This window comes from Lissotriton vulgaris, chromosome 3_1 (genome assembly GCF_964263255.1).
Source record: "Lissotriton vulgaris chromosome 3_1, aLisVul1.2, whole genome shotgun sequence".
NCBI lineage: Eukaryota > Metazoa > Chordata > Amphibia > Caudata > Salamandridae > Lissotriton > Lissotriton vulgaris.
The window spans coordinates 296,162,073-296,181,431 of NC_141689.1; the positions used below are offsets into that span (position 1 = coordinate 296,162,073).

At 38.3% G+C, this 19,359-nt stretch overlaps 1 protein-coding gene across 1 annotated transcript in view; it reads right to left on the bottom strand.

Annotated features, from left to right (window-relative positions):
• The window catches only part of LMAN1 (lectin, mannose binding 1), a 304,017-nt gene that overhangs the window by 191,884 nt on the left and 92,774 nt on the right, over positions 1 to 19,359 (bottom strand). The window contains exons 4-8 of the mRNA XM_086960488.1: positions 18,337 to 18,398; positions 16,202 to 16,301; positions 12,336 to 12,459; positions 10,316 to 10,374; positions 2,708 to 2,840 (exon numbers count right to left, since the gene is read on the bottom strand). Of these exons, the coding sequence (XP_086816614.1) occupies positions 2,708 to 2,840; positions 10,316 to 10,374; positions 12,336 to 12,459; positions 16,202 to 16,301; positions 18,337 to 18,398 (478 nt within the window). The remainder of the gene's footprint in view (positions 1 to 2,707; positions 2,841 to 10,315; positions 10,375 to 12,335; positions 12,460 to 16,201; positions 16,302 to 18,336; positions 18,399 to 19,359) is intronic.

A 19,359-nucleotide genomic window follows, 5' to 3' on the forward strand; every position in this document is an offset into this window, starting at 1 on the left:
ATCACCACAATGTACATTACAACCCTGAGAGACTTTGCCCAAAGTGGGGCATCACTGTTGGGCCAATGGATTGACTGCTCTAAGCATGCACCTGACAGACAAACAATGGGAATTCTGTTGTCGGAACACAAAAGAGGTTTCCATGAACGGAAAACAGACTGTTCCATTACAACTTTGTCCATCATGTCTACTACACTCCAGCCAGACTGCATAAATATGGAGGGAAAAACAGTGGTGCTTGTGAAATATGCAACAGTCCTCCTGAGGCAGATTTATTAGATTTGGAAAAGGAATGCAAGATGAACGCTGAATACTGGAGCAGACTATTCCAAACCTTAAATTACATTGTGGACTTGACAGTGCAGCTTGTATCCCTAACACAATTACAAGGTTATGCTAAAGTATCATAGTAGGAAATTTGTTGGGTTGGCCCTGGTCTTGGGTAAACGTTGAGTAGCTATGGCGTGGGGAAGGGATGCACCCCCTCCCCCCTACCGTTCTCAATGGCTTACAGAACTACCAAATTGCAGCACATATTTAGAATACTACCTGTCGGGTCATGCTCTAGAGACATATGGGACGCTTTGAGAACCTATCTTGCTGGAAGGGAATGAAATAAAGATAAAGATGAAAGAAGGGACCTAAGATATCATGGGACCGTTGAGGTCAGTTCAGAAGGGGGTACGTAAACCTAGAATATGGGTGGCTAATCAATTAATCCGGTTGAAACAGGTGGAATATACACTGATAACTCTGGCTATTTCCCAACTGTTTATCACTTTATTTCTATTATAAAACATATAGAGTGCATGATGCTATATTCTGTTTTGACATACTGCTTACTATGGCTATTATAACGGCTGTTATTTGGTATTGCACAGTGCCGATAAATAAAGCTCTTAGAATGCTCTAATGTTTGTGTAGTTTAAGTTGGGTTTGTATAGAAAAAAAAGAATTAAAGTTTCCTAACTGTAACTCAGCTTTAACCTTTGTTTTTTTCTTGATACACACACAAGTACGTAACTCCCAAAATAAAAATTATTTACCTGCACACACACAATGCATGGTAAAGAACATACCATGTGCTGCAAAGGTCTACACATTGTATTACACTGGTGGTAAAGGCATGTGTGATAAATGCATGGGTAGTAACAACTGATATTTCCTGCACATGGCTTAAGAACTAATAAGAATGGCATCTTAATATCCTTTATGTTGTTACTGCACTATACAAAACCCAATAAACAAAACCAGCAGATTATGCAACATGTCCACATTTAAATGTGCTTAAGAAAACCTATATGGGTAGAAATAAACTCTTCATTTTCCTTGACTGATAGTCAGTGTGAGCACATAGGTAAAGTTGTGAAATTTACTCTTTCCATCATAAGCATGTCACTTACGAGGAAAAAGTAGTATTTAGCCATACAGGTGTTCCAGCCATGAGCCAGATGATAGCTAATGAGGATACAGCTTAAATTGCCAGAGTCAAGAACGACAAGAGGTCCAGTTACATAAGAGTATCAGTGGGCAATCCACCGAGAAGTACACTCTATTCTCATTGCACCAAGGCCCCTTTATAACCTTTCAGACATTTCGGGGCAATAGAAGCTTTGGAGATTCATTATGTATGTTTTTAAAACGGTTTATAGAACAGTATAGAATTGGGTTTTTAAAATTGTTCAGTCTATTTGTAAATTCTGTTACGAATACTGAGATGGAAAAATTATAGTTGGCATGCCTTAATTACAGCAAGAATATCATAGAAATGTCAAGTGTATATAGGAAATAACCCTCCAGAGAGATTCTTAACCAATAAAGCAAGGTATGCGATAACACAAAACTGTTAAACTTTGAAGACGAGAAGTCTACAAGCACAGATTGACAGGGGTTTCGGAAATTACAACATAAGTACAGTTACATTCAGTTCAAGGAAGCTCTGAAGCACCCAAAGATCAATAGTTTAAGGAAGGAGGAGAGTTGCACTGGATTAAAATTATGTTTACTTCCCAAGTCAAAAAACTGTTTGTTTGTCATAATATTTACTGAACTCCAAGCACTTCAACTGGGTAGCAGAAACCATTGTTCTCGGGTAAAGAATGTTGGTGACTGTGCTGGCACTTTAGGACCTCCCTAGGTGAGTTTATGAGGAGGAAGCATGAGAGGAGGAAGCATGAGAGGAGGGACTAGGAGTACTCTACCACGGAGTTAGGGTCAAAACAAAGAAGCCCCAAGACTCCATTGCCAAAGCAGGTGCGATAGTAAGACTCTGTGGTCAATGCTGTCAAAGGCTATTGGCAGGTCTACTGGATAAGGGCTCCACCCACACAACTACCCTTCCTCTGCATAACTTCACCCAGCAAGAACATCAAATCTTACTCCGTTTTCTAGACAGTGATAGAAGCAGATTGTGTATCGGTGCTGGAATAAATTAATTGCCACAACTATTTGGTCAAACCTTTCCATATACCTTTCAGGGTAAAGACTTGGGCATTGGTCCAAAAATGCCAAGATCACCCGGATTAGTATGCAATTGAAAGACAGTTCTTCTAATGATTACAAATAACTATGTAATGCTCAACACTACGCTATTAGTGTAAGCGGACAATGGTTCCACTGTCAAATATAGCATTATATAACAGAATGCGTTATATTATGATGCCTCCAGCTGTGGAAATGCAAAACAAAAACCATAAATTCCATTTGCCTGGTTGCTCTTGCATTCCGGGATGCTCTTTTTGATAGTCGTCTTTCTTTTTATCAAGTTCCTGTTGAAAATGCTCAAACTCCTCTTGGTACTTGTCTTTTTCCTCCTTTGGCATTTCTGCATCTGGTGAAGGCTTCAAAATAATAATAAACAGAAAAAAATCACTACCACGGTCAGTTTCATTTTTGAGCTATTTCACAAATCTAGGCTCAGTGTCTGTTTTTTGACAGATAAATCAATGTCACAACAAATTTCTCTCAAAACAATATTTAGTCTGAACCTTATTATTTTCACACTTGCGTTTGCCTTCATTATTGAAAAATTGAAATCTACAGTAAGAAACTGAAAATTCCTATTTACAGAATCAGATTTATACAAATTCCAATTGCTACTAAACCAAATCTACTAGCTTTGCATACATTCTGCATTATTATGTTTAGGAGGGGAAGTGGTTATGAAAATTGGGTTGAACACACATTAAGACACACATGTTCAATTTCTCCAAAAAACATAGGAGCAAGTGTATTGCTAGTGTGGGAAAGGTAAATCAACACCTCTTTTCAAGAGGGTGTAAGGGAAGATGTTTCTTTAAATATTCCCAGGTCGAGGGGGAAAAACCATTACCTGTTCTAATGGATATTTCTGCCACTCATTCTTGAGTAGATTGACTGTTATACAGACAATCATCAAAAGTTAATAGATTTATGAATGACAATTTAATGTTTGTGTTGGATCCCATGCATACTCCTTGTGATTTATGTCAATTCCCTGAATGTCAGAAATAAATACAGTGTAATACATACAAACATAACATACAAAAATGATATTGAAATGCACCAACTTCAATTCAAGAAGCCCTCAATAGACCAAAAGACATATTCCACGCTATTTAAAAAACTGCGACCAATAGCCTCATAGTTGAAAGGCGTTGACTGAAGTATTTCTAGAACTTCCTTCTTTAAAGTCTTTAAACTAGCATCCAAAAATAACGCATAGATACAAAAAGGAAATCTGGGACCTGCATACTAGTTCACAGAGAAAACAAACATCATCATCTGAAACATTATGTCTACCCTGACTACACTGCCATAACACAAAGACCTCTATAACTGAAAAGCGGGATTCCTTCAATAATCTATACACTGATGTATTACCCAACACAATAAGAACAATGTGAGCAACTAGTTAATACAAGTATGTCCTACCAGTTCCCAGAGATAAGTCTAAGATACAACTACACATTATTTCACAGCTTGGATTAAACCACTCAAGTGGTAAATATCACAACAAGACACAGATCCGCACAGGTTAATTCATTTCAAATTATAATGAACATGCTGTAAGGCATATATAGTGAAAATATGTGAATACTAGGCATTACTTATGTGACATAAATGTTGCATTAAACTTAACCTTTCTGGCCTTTCATCTTCAGTGCTTATAGTTGTGAGCACCTCTGCTGTTCGTACTGTACTTCTAGTTTAACTGACCATGTCCCAACTATTGTTGACTGCTCTACCCATTCCTCAATAGTCTGTTTCAGATGGTGTGTGGTGCCGTGTACAGTCCCCTCCACCATCAAAATATCTCTTAACTCTTCTGTCTCCAAAACCCAGTGTCCTGCCCCTCTCTGTGCTTTGTAGTTACTCCATACATTGTCACACTTAGTTAAGAACAGGGGATGTCAAATGTCTCCAAAAGGGCTATGAGTAAATCAAAGTCTTTAGTAGGTAATTTCTTTGGGATTCAGCTAGGTTGCTCAGAGTGCTTGCCAGAAATTCAGCCATCAGTACAAACTTAATCAATCATCTTGAGCTTCCTCAGAGAGTGCGGTACCGGATAACACAATATATGAATCCTCTCAATACTTACCAAAAAAAAACGAAATAGAATTAAAATGTCAAACAATCCCTAAATGATCTGATGATGGCCACAAATTAGACCAATGGTAGAAAAACTTTGAAAAGCTTAAGGCACAGTAAAGAATCAAATCTAATCAAAAGAAGATTATCTTCCAAAACATGTTTTGATGCCACATAGTCCCCTTCTACAGTTATTGCTATTGAATCAAAACCTCATCAATAGTCGCTTAATAACAGGTTATCTTTGCCTTTTCTTTTCTCTGTACCCACTAAAATCACTTGGGAAACACAAGTCACTATGGATTTGTTCTTTCTAAGAAATAGCGTACAAGCACAATAAAATAGTGCACAAATGAGCGAAGAGAGAATTGTGTATACTGCATAATCTCAATGTCGGCTGAAAGTATGAGAACATCTCTTTTGCGAAAGCTTACTAAATATGATTAACATTTAAAATTAAGGCCAACATAAATGCATTTCTCGTAGAACAATGTCAATGTATTCCTCTTTCAGAACCTATTACCAAACATACACTGTCTACAAGAATATCGGCCTACTGTAGCGAGCTGCTTTTTTGTACTAGCACTAGTCACCTTATTCATTCTATAGAATGACTGCAGGCAAATCTATAGAGAACATTCAAATGCTGGAGAGTTCCTCTCACAGTTAAGAAGCCTTTGTTCAGACTGGGAATCTCGGTCATTAGAATAGTGCAAAGTTAAATCAGAAATAATGGTTACCATTAGCAATTCAGACAAAGCATATTTAGTGCTGCTTTGCAGCCAGGTGTCTTAAAGATCTTCATCTAAAGAAAGATTATTATTTGAGAAAGAAAGCATTAGAGGCACTACTATGAGTGTTTCAATAAGCTACAGATTCCAAAGTAGATTAATTAGCAGATAAGTGAGGTAGAATAAAATGCAAACATTGAGATTTGAAACTGTCCAATTGGAAAAATGAGTTTAAAATAAAGAGGATTACAATTGAACGATAATTAGCAATCTAGGCTTGGAAGAAGAGATTATTTCACCTTGTCTTCAAGTAGACTCATTTTAACGGGTGAAACAAATTTATTGTCTGATAATTTCATGGTAGAGTTTGGCACTAGCAACCTTCTTTTTTGGTTTGTTCAGGTTTATTGTGGAAAGTGCAGTTGGTTGTTGTATTAGAACGAGATGAATCATAAGCAAATATGGAGGCAGCATCTTCTTAAACAATTTAATGTAGTCCACTTAAGCCCTGATTACAAGTCTGGCGGTCTGAGGACGGCCAGACTTGCAGAGGCGCAGGAGTGGCAGTCCCATTACGGGTAGGGCGGTCAGACTGACAGTGCAGCACAGATGCCACCGGGGAACAGCTGTTTCCTCGCAGGGCATAGCGTTATAGAGGCAGCAATATGCTTGGTTGGAGCGCTCAGGTCTCACCAAGCATATTAAGAGTTTCCTCTCCACCATGGTTTTCATGATGGTTACTCCTCCATGAAAACAGTGTTGGAGAGAAAACAAGGAGGGTCCTACAGGGCTCCCTTGTGCCTCTTGGCCCTGGTGTGCATGCACCACAGTCCACGGACGGCATGGACTCTACAGTCCATGTCGTGCAGGAACTGTTTTTGGCGATCCCAGAGGTGCCTATTTCTGAGGTACCGATGTGGGAATGCCCAAAACAGCCCGCCAGACACAAGGAAACTCGTAATCTGGCTGGTGGCCCGACTGCAGGTTTGGTGGAAGCGGGCAGTCGGCTGCTCCCAGACTGCCAAACATGTAATCGGGCTCTTAGTTTATCTCCATCTAGATTGTACCACAGAGGTGTCGACACAGAGAGAATAAATACGTTCTGTTGTAATGAGACTGGTTAACACAGAAACCAAATCAATGTTCTGATTGGCAAACAAGTGTAGATCATCCTTTGACAGGGATGGCAAATGGGTATAATCATACCTCTTCCCCATAGAAAACCAAACAGCTCAACAATAAGAGCATAAATGTCACATGGATCTTGTTGCCCTTTATCAAACTACTTTCTCCAGCAGGGAAAGACAATTTGCTTCCAGATATCAAAAAATCTATGAAATAATTTTCAGTAACAGACTACTTGGTTGCTTATTTTCATATTGCCAATTTCAGATCGGGCCGTCACAGTTAAGTAAAGTACAGATTTATGGTAATAAATAAACAAAGCTTTTATTCTCTTTTGTGCAAGGTCCTTCATTGGTCTGATAAAAAATATAAAGTTAAAAATGAAATAAAAAGAATTTTCTTTCTAAAGAAGGATTTTCACACAATCAACATTTTAATCTCTGAATCAGGTAACAACAAATATTTTTCTACAAAGAGCCTTTTTTCTATATATTTTATTGATGCTTCCATCACAAAAAATATGTAATAAAATAAAGCTTGTTTTTTCCCCCGAACATTTAATGTAATTTTCTCAAGCTATGGATGATTTTGGTAACTGAGCTATAGCTGTATGGACTAGATACTATTAATCACTCTTAAATTGGTACCATGATAATCTGTGGTACTAAGTGATTATGTAGATACAGTAAATGTAGAGGCAGAATGCTCCTGTGCAAGATGCTACAGGGTCTATCCTAGAAAACTAAATAAATTATTGAATAGCAGTATTCGGCACAATGGTTTCAGAATGTAGTCAACCTAACAGAATATCATGTTTTAGAGTAACAACAAGAGCACACTAAGCCAGAAGAACAATGACATAAATGTCCTTTTGTATCACAGACAACACTACACCCAGGCTGGTAAAAGAGAAGTTCTGATATTGCATGGTTATAGTATTCTATGAAGAGATGTGTCTTCAGTTTCTTGCTCAATTGGAGGAGTGCTGGAGCAGTTCTGATGGCAACTGGGATATTGTTCCAAATCTTGGGTGCGTAGCTGGAGAACTCCTTTAATACTAGCACTTCCTGGTCTCCCGTCTGCCAATATTCATAGCTGCTGGTGGGTCAGTGTCCCACTAAGGCTGCTAGAGTCTCAGTGGACTTGTCATCTCTGACAGTTTGAAAGGTAATGCAGATGATCTTGAGGATAATGTCGGCCTTGACGGAAGGACAATGTAGCTGTTTGGCTTTTTGGTTGATGTGGATGAACATTTAAGCGTTATTGATGAGATGTGTGCAGCATGAACAATGCTTTCAGAGGAGTCAATGAGGAGCCTGGAAGACCATTTAGTAGGGTGTTGCCTCCTCCATCAAGATGAGAGAGAATCATAGGTTGTACAATATTTTTGAGATCAGCTTCTGGTTTATTTTTTTATCCCAGAATAGCTTGTACCAAGATGCATTGGTTTTCTTGTCTATGAGCTCTTTGAAGGAGTTAAACGTTAATCCAAGTGATTGCATGGTCTGTCAGCTAGGTTTATGCTTGGGGTAAGGATCTCTAATTCTCTCTCCTTGTCACCCCAGATCCTCAATGCAGCTGGAGTATTCCCCATATATGGGCTGGTATCCTAAAAATCCTCAAGTCCTCGCAATTGCAGGCCATTTCTCCAGCACTTTAGGTCTATACAGCTAAAACTCAATCAGCTGCACTCTGTGGTGCTGAGTTATGGGGAAATACAAATCTCAATCTGCTAAAGTACAAGGAACTAAATGTTCTCAATTCACATCTCAAACTGCCTCAGTCTGCCCCTACTCTACCTATCATCCTGGGTACTGCTCATAAAAGATAGAGCATCTCACTGCTCGAAGATCCCTCCTTTGGTCCAAACCTGAACTGGACCTGTATTGAAGGGATGTCCTGGAAATCAAGAGTCTAGACTTAGGCAAGAAGATCAAGTGGATCACTCATCTGAAGGAATGGTTTACAAAACTAGGTTTTCAGCCTTTTTACACCTCTACTGGGTGCATTATTTTTAATACGAAGGCCATTCTAAAGTTAAACCCACTGGGACTTTTTAGTGGGCCATTGGCACTAATCAACTAACCTGGGTTTGTTATCTGTTCAATTCTTTTCTTGGAAACCACTCCCCAAATGTGATTTTTATCTTGATGAGTTGACTCCCCCCTTTGCAAAAAGCTTATACATCAAATTGCGTTTTTGGAATCTTGTTGTTAAGGGCCGTTACCAGCAAATGGTTTCATGACTCCTTCATGACAAAGTGTAAACTGTGTGGGTATAAGCTTGATGATATCGATCATTTTCTGTTTCACAACTCTTCCTCAAGTGTAGCTCAGATATTCGGATTCAACTGCCAAATTGGTAGGAGCACATAGCAGACCCTTAATTGAGGTTTTTGTTTACCTGCCTTCTCTATCCGTGAACTTTACTTGAATATGTAAGCCATCCAACTTCACTGTTTGGGTTCTAGGTATGTCTAATCGAAACAGGGCTTTCATTCTGCTTCATCTTTTTATGTAATCAATTGTATTTTTATTCTCAGTGTGTATTTCGCGTCCTTATGACCGTATGCCATTGAGTACTTTATAGTCACACACTGTTGTGTCACTGCATTTTATCTGAATATTATTAGTTTCCATTCTGAACGTATCCTCATATTCGCAACTCGTGTCCCTCAGATATTGGGATACTGACTGATTTTACTTGCTGCTAAGTGTATCTTGTTTACTATCTTAGGACTTTTATGGCCTTTTGCCCAAAATAAAGTTTTACTACTACCACATGCTTTTATATGCTCCAGTATGGTAGTGTTAGAGAATGGAATTTGGTCTAAAGAGAGTGGAGTATTTAACATTCTATATTAGCTTGCGGCTGGTTTTCCGTTATTGAATCACAGTGTATTAGGATGCTTTGAGGTACATTTGAAAGTCATGGGCTTATTGGTGCGGGCTGTTGCGAAGTATGAATATGTTGGGGTCGGCTCCTTTAAGAGAATGAACATAATTAAGGAATATAATGGATCCCCAGGTATTCGGCAGGAATCCAAGAGTTTCAGGGATCTTAAGGATCCCATCATGACAAACTAGTGATGGTTGGCAAGATCAGCATTGAATCACTGCAGGATTATATTGGCAAATACCTATTTGTGTTTTCAGGGATTAGAACAGTGATTGGCAGTCTACTGTGACGAAGGCTGCAGAGGTCAAGCAAGGTCAGGAGAGCAGGAGTAATTTTGTCACTGAGGGAAGAGGCTGTTGTAACAGACTGTTCTTGTATATGTGCCTTTTCAATGAAAGGCAGGCGGGTTAATGCATAGAAATGGAATAGTTCAGCAAGCTACATGGTATGATTTTTCAGCAGGTGTAAGATTAGCACAACCAGGATGATATTTGGTCTGCAAGAGGCACCAACAATGTTAGAGATATGAGAGTTTTTCAAAGAGGTTTTATGATAGATAAGAGCGGAATGTCATCTGTCCTACGTCAAGTGTTTCAAAAGCATAGTCTCATTGTGTAAAAAAAATATCTTACTAAGTCTAAAAGCTGTTCTTGCCCCCACCTATACCAAGTACTCTGCATGTTTACCAGCCTGCAGGTTAGTCATTAAACTAATACATGTGGCACATTGCCTCGCAGTTTGTGGGCAACAGTGCTAGAGTGTCTCCCTACCACACTTGAACTATATCTATTACACCTTCCCTGACTGCACATTCATATTGTTATTTCAACACATACATATCTATGCTAAGCAAGCAGTATCGCTGAATCTAGACTGGAAGCTCTCAAGTCTCACTGATCAGGAGAGGTTTGCAGGAATCCATTAAACTTATAGAACTACTCAGTTAATTACGGTGCATTTTTACAAAAGTGTACATTTACAACAATACTCACTGGTTCTTTTCCAGGCTCAGTCAATTGAAATGTCAGAAAAGAGAGAACATCATGGTCATCTGAAAAGTAAAACAAAAAAAGACACAAAATGACTTCACTGCTTAACACAAAATAGATTGTGTGCAATATTTCCTCTGACACAAATGGAGCACTCAGTCTAAGATAATGTAGCTTCAATTAATAGTGCATACACAACCACACACCCTGCCTCACATACCTCCCGGTACACCAACATATACCCATAACCCCACATAAAACATACACTCATCTCTCCACTACTCCTTCCTTTCACTTCCTTTCACTGGAGATGGAAAGCTCTAGAGCGTCATTCACCCTGCTTCTAAACTTTACAAAAAGTGCAAAATAAACAGCTTTGGTGAATGCATTATAGATATGTTTTCCACAGTAGTCTTTAAAATCTTTATGAGAAATATATCACAGGTAAATTGTGCAAAAGTAAAGGGCTTTTAATGAGTCTGGCGGTCCTTGGAACGCCAGACTCGTGGGGGCGTGGCGGTGGCAGTCTTCCGACAGCAGTATTATGACCAGGGAGGTCGGGCCACCCTGAGACCACCGCAACCACCAGGGATCAGAGATCCCTGGCCCTGGCACGGCGGTCTTGAGCCACCAATATGCTTGGGGGACCGCTGTGGCTCCGCCAACCATATTACCAGTTTTCTCACTTCCACACTTTTCATGGTGGTGCGACCGCCATGAAACGTTTGGCAGTGAGGAAACAATGGATGCCCTACAGTGCCTCTGTGACATGTTGTTCCCCCACTGTGTGCATGCACACCAATACCTGCACAGCTTGGACTGCAGCAGTTATGCAGAGCAGGTACTGATTTTGATGTTCCCATTGTGGTGCCTACTTCATAGGCACCAACGTGGGAATGCCAAAGAGCTGCCGGCCAGACAGGAGAAATCTCCTAATCTGGCAGGAGGTTCATACATGGGTTTGGTGGCGCAGGAATGGGGCAGTACTGCTCCCGCACTGCCAAACTCATAATAAGGCCATAAAAGTCCATATTTTAATGCACATAATTCTTTTTTCATATCAACGGAATACACAGACCTCCATTTGATGGTGGCAATTGCATTACGAATTTAAAATGCCACAGCAATTTGCAGATATATACAGTTGCATTACAAAACAGTCAAATAAATTAGTTGTGACAAAGCTAGGTCATGAAACATAAGTCATCAAAATTCAACTTGAAGCTGTTCAATTACAACTAATTTCAGTGAGTTTTATAGAAAGGATACCACCCCTATTATGTAGAATGTTTAAAATAAAAAGTAATTTCGATAGACATAAGCATTAATGGTCTGATTCAGAAAGAAACTATTCACTGTAATGGATTTACAGAACCTCCCAGTGATAATAGTATACTTCCATTCATTTGTCTTGTTTGTGACTACCACAACAAATTTACACTATTTTGTCAGGCTCTGCTACCACACAAGTTATGAGTATAAACTGCTGTCAGAATATCCCCAAAGCTAATGCTTGGTCTGTATTCAACCGATATTTCACCATACAAAAGGAATTTTAGGTGTAGAAAACTAAACTAAAAAAATAAGGATTTGAAATTACACATTGTACAGAAAATTGGCGAATTATTTGAATTGATATCATAATATATCTGATAACTGTTACATACACTACTACTGGTCTAGCAATTCTAGGAGGAAATGTGAGAGACAAAAGATATCCCAAACAGCACAAAGTTCACACTTCCTGACTGCAATTGCATAAAAAAATGTAATAATAATGTAAGACCCCTACTTCTAGACAATTCCAAGTAGGCAAGAATTAGTAAAAACCTTTTGATACATCAGGCCCTAATCTACCATAAGTAACATTTCAACCAACTTGTTTGTGGTTTCCCCTTCCTAAAAAATTGTCTTAACTAAGGTTGCAGCTAAACCGGTTGTATAAGGAGAAGCAAATCATCAATTATTTGTAAAACAATTGATGTTAGAAAAACCATCATCTATTGTATAAAAGAAATAGTACCTGCAAGCCCCCCTGTTGCCGCTGATATGCCAAAGTACCCTTGTGACGGGACTATCATGTTATCCACTTTGGCACAAAATTCATAGTCTTCTCGATCTGGAGTAAACCCATTGTTGATTAGCACCTGGAAAATGAACACTCTAAATGTACATAGGCACATATATAATCATTTGTCATCCTGTATTTAAACTACTGGGAGAAATTTAGCATAAAATAAAAAATAGTATTAACAGGAACAATGAAACTACATATACAACAGCACATAATTCTACCAGAAATCAGGATGCTGCTGACACGTCTAGCAATTTGTGCTGCTACACAACAATGGCCTAGTTAAAGATAGTTCAATTGGCAGCTTTAGGTGTCACCCTGCCACTGCCACATTGGTGTGTGCTCCCATAGTGGTCAGACTACAGAAGGGGAAAGGGTGGGAAAGGAGTTGTTGGGGTGTAGAAGAAAGCATTGGTGCCACAGATCACTGGTAGACCCTCTAAAGGGAGGGCGTGGGGCAACATTTGCCTTTCCATATGTCCTACAATGAGAAGGATTAAAAGACGGCTGTCTGGTCCGTATTTGGTCCAAAAACGGAAAAGGATAAATCACTCTAGATAAGTGCAGCAGGTTTTCATCAAGTTGGCGAGGGAGGGAAGAGATGCACACAAGGAGCAGGGGAGAAGCACACAAGCGAAAAAGAAACACAGAGCTCAGGGCATGGAGGAAGTTAGATAGATGGAGAAGCACACAATATGGACCATGCAACATGAGTGAGACCAAAACATGGAGAGTTAGGAGTGGGCATTTGGTGAGGAGTGATCAGAATATAGCGGATATAGCTGGAAAACACATGCACTCTCATGGAGTGGTTAAAAAGGAAAAAAGTGCTTGCCTAAAAATGAGCACCGGAAGGACAGAAGCAAGACATTCAGAGAGATGACAGAGTAGGGTTGTGACTCTTGAAAATAAACAATTGGGGATTTGCTCATGAAGAAGGGAGTGAGGTCTGAGGCAGTGATTAAAAATGCTGCACATTTTGATCTCACCTTCACAAAACCATCAGGTAGAATTAACAATTGTGCTTGCATGAGTGAGCTACTATTGCACCTTCATCTGAACTGGACTCCTTAAACTTATGAACAGACTGCACAGTTTTAAACCAGGTTGACTAAAAAAGTTTGAAATTAAAGAAAAACAATTGTATATCATCATCGAAAAGCACTCTGAATCAAGCAGATTCTAGAATCAAATGTAAACTATTCTGTACCATGTAAAATGCCTAATGGAGCAAAATACCATGAATCCATTGTAAAGTGGCCCAGGTTTGAGTGAGTGCGAAGAAATAAACATTCAGTCAAACCTGACCCACTGTGTTCTACCATAATATTGAATCAAAGTTAAGGTGGGGTACGTATATTGAGTCCAAAAATATTGTAATGTCCAAAATATTGTGGGACACATAATAGAAGGCAATAATATCTTTGGGGGTACTCTGCATGTTTGAATATATTTTAACATAATGTATTTTAATTATTTTGTTGTGTTTTAGTAGTTTTTTCATTCTACAGTTTGTTGGTTATCATTATTTAAATGTATGTTTTTAGGATCTTTTTTTTTATTTGGTGACATATTTAAATATTTTTTTTAATTTGAATTTCTTTATTGGCGGGGTGATGAGGTTGTACATGAATACGGTGGGTTTGTTTAGTATTTATTTTAAATATAAGTCTTGTTTATTTTAAGTGTGCTAATTTGATTATTAATTCCATAAATTAGATTATGGATTATCAATTTTTGTTTTCTCTGAAAAAATGTATGCGTACTGTGAACTTTTTTCAAGTATTACTAAATTTTACTTCCTTCGATAGTTGGGAAGTCATTCCATGTTTTTATAATATTTATTTTTAATTAGTAAATATTTAAGTATATATGTGCACACAAACACACGTATATACATTTGTTAAAATTAATGTTATGCTAATTTTGGGTGTATATACTTTTAAATAATTTGGGGTGGGAAGATGGGAATAGTAAAATTAAGCTTTCAAAAACACTTTCCTTTATGTTCCGCAGGTTAAAGTGGAAATAGTAGGTCTGAGCATTCCAAAGTCCAACACTTTCCCTGCTGTTGAACAAATTGGAGTGGGCATAGTAAATCTGATCCCTCCATAGTATGACACTTTCCCTAATGTTGCTTAAGTTGGAATGGGAAATCTGAACCCCCCACAGTCCAACTTACAAGGTTTCATTTTTACAGAGTTAATTTGATTTATTAATAATTATGTATTTATATTTTTAAGGACTATTTCTATACATTTGTTGATTTTAGTACTTTTAAGCGTATTATAGGATTGAACTTAGTTTTTTTAATTAGTAATTATTTTTAGTATGTATTTTATTCAAAATGAGTTTTTGTATTTCACAGATATTATTGTTTTATATTTATTTCAGAGCATATCATTTTATTTAAAGCTTGTAAATAATATTCCAATTAAATTCTATGGGGCCTATTAGGATGGCGGATGGACCAGCGTCCGTCCGCCACCCCCGAGGTGGAGGGACCGTCCACAGGGGCAGCGGCGGTCCCTCCGTGCAAATTAGGATGTGACCGCCACCCTGGCGGTCACATCCCGTTTATTTTACAATGCGGTGGGTGCTGCTTTAAGCAGCACCCGCTGCAATGTAAAATATGCATGTGTAGCCTTGGCATGCACAACTTGGCAGGCACCGCGTGGTGCCTGCCACCCTGTGCATGCCAAGCAGGGGGGGTACCATAGGTACCCCCCCATGTGCACCCCCCACCCCTCAACACCCTGGGGGCTCGCAACGGGCCCCCAAACACGAAGGACCACATGCTTTTCCACGGCGGAAAAGCCGCCGCGGAAAAGCATGTTTTCTGCCCCATCCTAATATGGCTGGCGGTGTCTGATAGACACCGCCACCATATAAGAGCTTTTCCGCCACGGTCGCAGCGGTGAATCCGCATCCTCCTGGCCGGCGGTGGCTTTCGCCGGCCCGGAGGATGCGGATTCACCGCAATCCTAATCGGCCCCTAATTTTGTAACTATATTTTGGTTTTCTATATTTTTGCAGTCCCCATTTTGTCATTTACATACAAAGAACACCAAGTCAGAATATTTGTCCTCTATATTATTTGGTGATATATCTGACATTTTTTGCTTCAATTTTGTTTTCATACAACCCTGACCCACCAATGATTGCCAACATGGTAAAATAACAGAGGCAGATTCCTTTGCGTCCCAAGCTCTGAACTGCTGAATTTCTACCGATGGGCAGTAACTGACTATGTGACATACTGGAGATTCTTGAAAATGAATAGGTTTAGGTCGAGCTTTCATTAAGAGCTGATGAGAATGTGAAAGAGGAAAACAGTATAAGGGTAAAACGTCAACATGGCACTAAAGTTGATCTGTTACTTTACAATATGTTTGTCTTGTACAGGCCATCATGAATTTAGAAAAAATAGAAAATATGTCCAATGGTCCTTTTATTTAGATTTCAACGATGAACTCCTGAAAATGCATCCTTTAAAATAGGGAACATAGTTTAGCAATATTGCAATAATTTTAAATATTTACAAACTGAATAAAATGTTAAATTAACTTGGGCAAAGTGTTCCATATTCACCTATAGTTACTGTGAACATGCCATTTAATAGTTACTGAAAGTCCAACAAATGTAAATCAATGCATTTTAATTGTACCTTTAAACAAAAGCATCCTTTTGTTATCCAAAAACTAGGATGCAAACTCCCACTGACAACATGGGTGAAAGAGTAGTCCTGCATTTAACACACCTCTAATTTTAAAGTATAACATTTCACTGGGTTAGGAATAAGCATGCACACTTACAGTGAGTGTTCTTTGGTAATATGTAATTTTGGCTCGAACTGGATAAGGCTTGTTACGAAAATCCCTTTGGCAGGATGCCAGAGTTTGGGTGGCACCATCACTAAAAGACAAAGTAAAATTATCGATCTCAGACAAGCTTCACATACACAACACGTACAAGAACAGAAACAGACTGTGAAATAAACACAATTAGATGTTCAGTATTCTGTGAAAATTTAATAGTTTTCTCCTGATATGTTCAAAATCAGATAACAGCATTCCACGACCACGTAATTCAGCAAAACAATATAGCAAATATTGCTCAGAGCCTTTCACTCCTCCTAAAGGTTAGCTATCATTTAATGCAGGAGTAGATAAGGAAGTAATTGCATAGCATAAAATTATAGGTTTAACCGCCAAGAAAACCGAAACAAGGCTCATCAATTGAGATGTTTTACAATACAAGAGAGTGAACAGGTAATATGTGTAAAACATATACAATGACCCCTTCACTTCTGCATATTTATGGTAGTATTGAGAACTTGTGAGTAATAAAAGGATAGCATACTGCCCCTTGTATGAAGAGAAGCCTGCCTGTGATCGGTAAGACAAGGAGCAAAGTCCAGCAGAGCAAACCTTAGTGGAGGTTGTCTCATTAGGGTAAGCCAGCATGGAACAGGCACCATTCAGAAGCCACAAAGGCTTCACATTTGAGCTAGCCAGAAATGAAGTGAAGACACCTGCTTCACAAAAGAACAGGAAACTGTAAAGGCTTCATAAGGAAGTCAGGAAGTGGAAGGACTTTGAGTGATAAGCCTGCAGTGACTGGTTTGTTCCACTACCCAACTCTGTGGAAGCCATTTTCACTCCCTTCCCAGCATGAAACAAATGCAGGGATGTTTCTCGTTCACACTTGGCACTTGTGGTACAAAAGTAGAGATAGAAAATATCATTTGGATTAACAAAGGCAGGTTCAAGCATATTTTACCTACAAAAACCCCACTAGTGCTAACAATGCTCTTATTATGGAGCAGTGTCAACTAGTGGATAAAAACATTTTGGTTTGATTTCAGTTATATAGCGTGCACTATGTAGCTACATTTCCAGGAATTATTCATTGTGTTTTCAGCAAGTCTTATGACTGTTAACTAAAATAATATAAAAAGTGTTTAGGGTTGAACTAAATTGCTCCTACCAAAGGGTGATCCATTGTTCAATCACCAAGTTAGAAAACATTGGCTACCCATTCGAGCAAGACAAACTGGGAAGGGATTAGTAGACCTGTACTAGTGGGTCTTAAGCCTCCCATAACTGTGTACTAATTCCCTTATAACTCATTGCTGCTCAAACCTCCTCATAGAATCAAATAGAATATGCGTGTCCCCTGCGTAATTCTGATGTAGATTTTGAAGAAATTATTCCACAACTTTACACAACTGTTAAACAGTTTTCTTCAACTAAATTGGTTGTTAGCAGATAAAAATGAAGTTGCGGTCTGACAAAAAGAAAAAGTAAATTCACAACCTAGCAGGGAGCATTGACACCTGCCCAGGCAGTACGTTTAACAAGATAAGATAATCTAATGCATAAAATTCAGGGTAAAGAATCAATAAAACAGATGTCCCAGTCCACAAGGTAGCAGATTATTTGCATGCCATACACCGCATTGTATGCGGACCCAAGTGTACTTATAGAACATTGAATCTAATTACAATTGAAATATTTATATGTGGAATAAAACCCCTAGGAGGAATACCAATAGAGGTAAAAATAAGTAACAAAGCGCAAGACATTTTCATGCAAATAATAGTGCACAGAATATTTAGGTAGGAACATTGATTTTTAATGAATATTATACTGGTGAATTACTGTGTAGTTTTTTTTGTATTGTCTGCACTTAGTTGAATATTCCAGACGTTCACAAAGTACAAATATTTTCTGAAAGCTAAATGTTCCCCAGCAATAGGGCGCACAACTGTGTTCTGATACTGAATATCTTTTTACTAAGACTTTCCAGTTCAAATTAAAACATACTTCTAAAATGAATAGAAATCTACTTCTACAATGTATATTTTTTTGTCGAAATGCTTATTTTGAGTGAAAAATTGTTAGTCAAGCTGCACAATATTTTAAGAAATATAAAATGAAATACTTACTTTTGATGATCGTAGACAAGTTTTCCATTGTTGCCTACAACCACTATTGCTGGGTTGTTTTTCTGAAGATAAAACACACAAAGAAAACTATTTAGTTATAGGCCTGAATTAGGTGGTGAAATTAGTCAGAGTGGTTTAGCAACAAATGAGGAAATGCTTGAATTAAACGTAGTCAATCAGAAAATAAATACTCAGGTAAATGGATTTGAGGTCATGTCAAATAAATAAGAGAGCATGAGCAAAGAAAATAATTCTAAATCTGCTCTTGACCTAATGTGGTGTGGTTACAAGTACCAAAACATTCCCACAAGGAATATTCATTTGAACAATAAAACTTTCAACATAGATAGTCCCCTCCATAAATGCATGCTTTAAAAAAGGTTTATAACATAACAAGGACACAAATCTGCTTACAGTCTCGATAATCATTAGTCCCAAGCACAAACGGAAATACCCAAAAACTCAAATTGGGGAAGTTGATTTAAAGAAATAAAAACACCGGACTACCTAATTAACGCTACAATCCAAAATCACTTTTTATGTAATCCTACTGGTGTACACCCAAAATCAGTGCAGCACAAAAAAGCCTTACAACACCCAGATTGCAAACTAAGATGCGAACATTGCAAGTACAGAAAAAAATCCATATCGAACTACTATGTACCTTGGATCTGGAATAACAGCCCCCTAGAGATAAAACTTCACCACCGTCTTTCCACTAAGGAAAGAAACTCAAAATCCATCTCTTCAAAAGCGATGTTGTCATCTCATCCTATAATTTAAAAAACTCTTGAACCTCCCTTTGGACATGACCTGAAAGGAACTAATTTGTTCACCTGGAATTATATTAATGAATGCATACATCACTTTGTTGCTCTACAACTAAGTTTGTGCTGTAAAACACCAATACATATCACCGAGAAAAATCATAAATGGTGTTTTAAAAATGCATTCATCTCTTTCATTCTGCGGGGTGACTGATGGCTCCTAAAATAACAATACCCAATCATGTATATTAGTTAC